At 52.5% G+C, this 2,991-nt stretch overlaps 1 protein-coding gene across 1 annotated transcript; it reads right to left on the minus strand.

Moving 5' to 3' along the window:
• Positions 1-431: 431 nt before the first annotated feature.
• Positions 432-2,722, minus strand: CCL24 (C-C motif chemokine ligand 24). The gene is made up of 4 exons (XM_007468889.1): positions 2,693-2,722; positions 2,034-2,109; positions 1,676-1,793; positions 432-600 (listed from the first exon to the last, which is right to left on the minus strand). Exons 1-4 carry the CDS (start codon positions 2,720-2,722, stop codon positions 432-434), a joined length of 393 nt encoding a protein of 130 aa, XP_007468951.1.
• Between the last annotated feature and the right edge of the window lie 269 nt (positions 2,723-2,991).

Below are 2,991 nucleotides of genomic sequence, written 5' to 3' on the forward strand. Positions count from 1 at the left end.
GACAGACAGCCCGTAGGCCCCACAGCAAGACCAGAGGGCCCATAGAAGACGGCTGCAGGCTAAGGTACAAGCAGAGTCTGTCTGCAGGGTAGGACTCATGCACTTGGGCTCTGATGGAACCCAGAAGTCAGGAAAGTGCCAGCTCCAGCTCAGGGGGAGGACAAAGGACCGCCATGGCCCTCCTTCTGGGACCTTCTCTCCCAGCTCAGGAAAGGCAAGAGGCCCGGGATGCTTGGAGCCCTCATTCAGCCCCCAGGAGCAGGCCTCCCCTGCCTTGGGTTCTTTTAATAGACTAGACACATCCCCTGAGAATGATGCTAAGAAACAGGACCATTAGCCCTTTGCCTATCACCGCTGGCTTACCAGGCCCCAAGCAGCCTTTTAGGAGGCGAGACCCAGGTCCAAGCTCAGGGCTGGGGGCCAGGCAGGGGTTAGTTGAAGGTGCTGTTGGCAGGGTGCCTCTGGACAGTGACTTTGGCACCCATCACTCTGGTCCTAGTGGACGCTTTCTTCTGCTTGGCATCCAAGTTCTTCATGTACCTCTGGACCCACAGCAACTTGGGGTTGCCACAGAACCTCTGGCCCTTCCTGGTGGTGAAGCTGTGGGAAGAGTGACAGGGCACACGTGAGGTCTGGCAGGGGGTTTGGATCCCTTCACTTTCTGAGGAGGTCGTGTGGAAGCCCAGAGGACACGCTGCTGTCCCAGCCTCCTGGCAGGTTCCTGACACGATGTCTCCTCTCTGTGCGTCTGCATCTCTGTTTCAATAACCTCATGTTCATGTTCAGTAACCTCCTTGTCATATGGGGGAGGCCCAGCCCTGCCTTTAGATAACACTGGGTCTGAAGAGAGAGACACAATGTCTACTCACAGGGGCGAGAGAAGATGCACTGAAAACCCTGAAGAAAAACGGCCTCCAGTTCACACAGTGTGCAAGGAAGTGTGGCCGATAAGGATGCCAGAGCTGGGAGTGGGCAGTGGGATGCCATTTTCCAAGCCAGCTCCGAGCGGTGGATGCCAGGCTGTGGAGCTGGGTCTGGAGCCAGTGGGGAAAATTACGGTTAATAATTAATTTTTTTTTCTCAAAGATGCAGACAAAATTAAGATTCAAAGTTTTAATTAATTTCCATACTGATGAAAATAATTCCATGAATTCGGTAAACCATTGCATAAATGCTATAGTGTAAAAAAATTTAAACAAGTGTTAGCAACTTTAAACAATTCACTACAAGTAAATGATTATGCATTATAAATATACCTTCTGGGTTAAGAAAAGATCACATTTCTAGGGCATGCCACTGTTTACACAGTGAGCTCACATTTGCTGTCTTGTAACTCTGAAGTTATTTGGAGTCCTAAGTGACCTTGAATAGGTCACCTTTCTGAGCCTTAATCGCCTCCTGTAAAATGAGGATAATCAATCCTAGCTCATAGAATGGCTGAGAGGGTGAGATAAGGGAATGTTATATGCCCCGAATGGTGCCTCGTATATATCTGGTGCTCAATACATGATTATTGACTCTGAATCCTCTTCCTAATCTTATGCATGAGGAAGTTGAGGCTCAGAGAGGTGAGGTGACCTCCCCAGGATCACAGAGCAGGGCCCTCAGTGATCCTGAAGGCTCACGTCTCCCTGCCCCACTCCTGCCAGGTGGCCAAGGAGTAGTAGTTTCTTACATCACTCCTGCCTTGGGGCAGACACTCCTGTTGGACAGCTGGTAGTTTATCACTCGTCTCTCAGGAATTTTCTTGGAAATGAAGGCTATGCAGCAGGAAGAGGGGATGATCATGGAGCCTAAAAGACAGGAGAGAGAGGAGCCAAGTTCTTTACTGGCCTGTTTTAGACTCTGGGCTTCAACATGGAGCCCGTCCCCTGCACTAAACACCTCCAGTCCAGCCACTGGGCTGCCCCCTTCTCAGCAGTCCCCTCCAGACCCAGGCTGCTCGGTCTTCCATCCTCTGCTGTGCCATTCCAGCCATGCCCTTGGGACGGCTGTCCTGCGTGAGAGACCCAGGGTGGGGTCAGAGATCTTACCTGCAAGGACAATGCAGTAGGTGCACAGGGCCATGAGCAGGAGGCCGGTTGCCATGGTCATGGGGGCTGCCGTGTCCTGGAGAGCAGAGGAGGCAGCTCAGAGCTCAAAGCTGGGGGCAGGAGGGGCGGGGCTGGGACAAGGGGTGTGGTTCCCTGCGAGCACTCCAGCTGCCCTCTGGCCTTTACCAGGGCAGCTAGGAGGAAACATGTGCTTATATATAGCCTCCCCAGGGAGGCTTCCCCTTCCCTCCTTCAAAGTCCTAGAAGCCTCTGAGATCAGCAAAATGGAATTCGTTGCTACCTGAGTCAGGGGTTATCTTGTACTCTAAGAAAGGGCTCGTGGGGGAGGGCATTGCCCTGCTAGGGTGAAGTGCGTATGCATTGGACGCATGATGGGGATCCTGGCTGTGCTGCTCATTTCCTGTGGGACCCTGGGTAAGTCATTCACTTCACCGAGCCTCAGTTTCTTCATCTGAAAATGAGTAAAGTTATCCTCTCTCCTTCCATTCATTCATTCATTCACCAACTCTTGTTAAGCAAGTGCCATGTGCCAGGCTTCTACTATGGAGGCAGATGTGAGATCAAGTGTGCAGAATCAACTATTACAGGTGCTGGCGGAGTGGGCATAGAGGAAAGCAGATGCCGTCATTGTTCATTACTATCTCCTCGGACCCCTCTCCCATGTTCATGCGGCACCCGCTCTTGGTGACCTTGCATTCCCAATCCCCAAGCTGCCGGAGCCACCTAGCCTGCAGGCTCTAGGAAAGTGGGAAGTGCCTGGAAACTTACATCCTCAGGGAAGCCCTTGACCAATGCCTGCTGGAGGGGTACAGACTCCAGGTCCAACGTGACATGTACTGTTTCTCGAGTTCCTGGAGGGGTGGAGCCAGTTTTCCTCTGTGAGACAAGACTTGGCTGTCTCCTCCCCTTCAGGGTCTGCTTCCCCCTCCCCTACTGG

The sequence above is a fragment of the Lipotes vexillifer genome, unplaced genomic scaffold (genome assembly GCF_000442215.2).
Source record: "Lipotes vexillifer unplaced genomic scaffold, Lipotes_vexillifer_v1.1 scaffold12, whole genome shotgun sequence".
NCBI classification, from domain to species: Eukaryota; Metazoa; Chordata; class Mammalia; order Artiodactyla; family Lipotidae; genus Lipotes; species Lipotes vexillifer.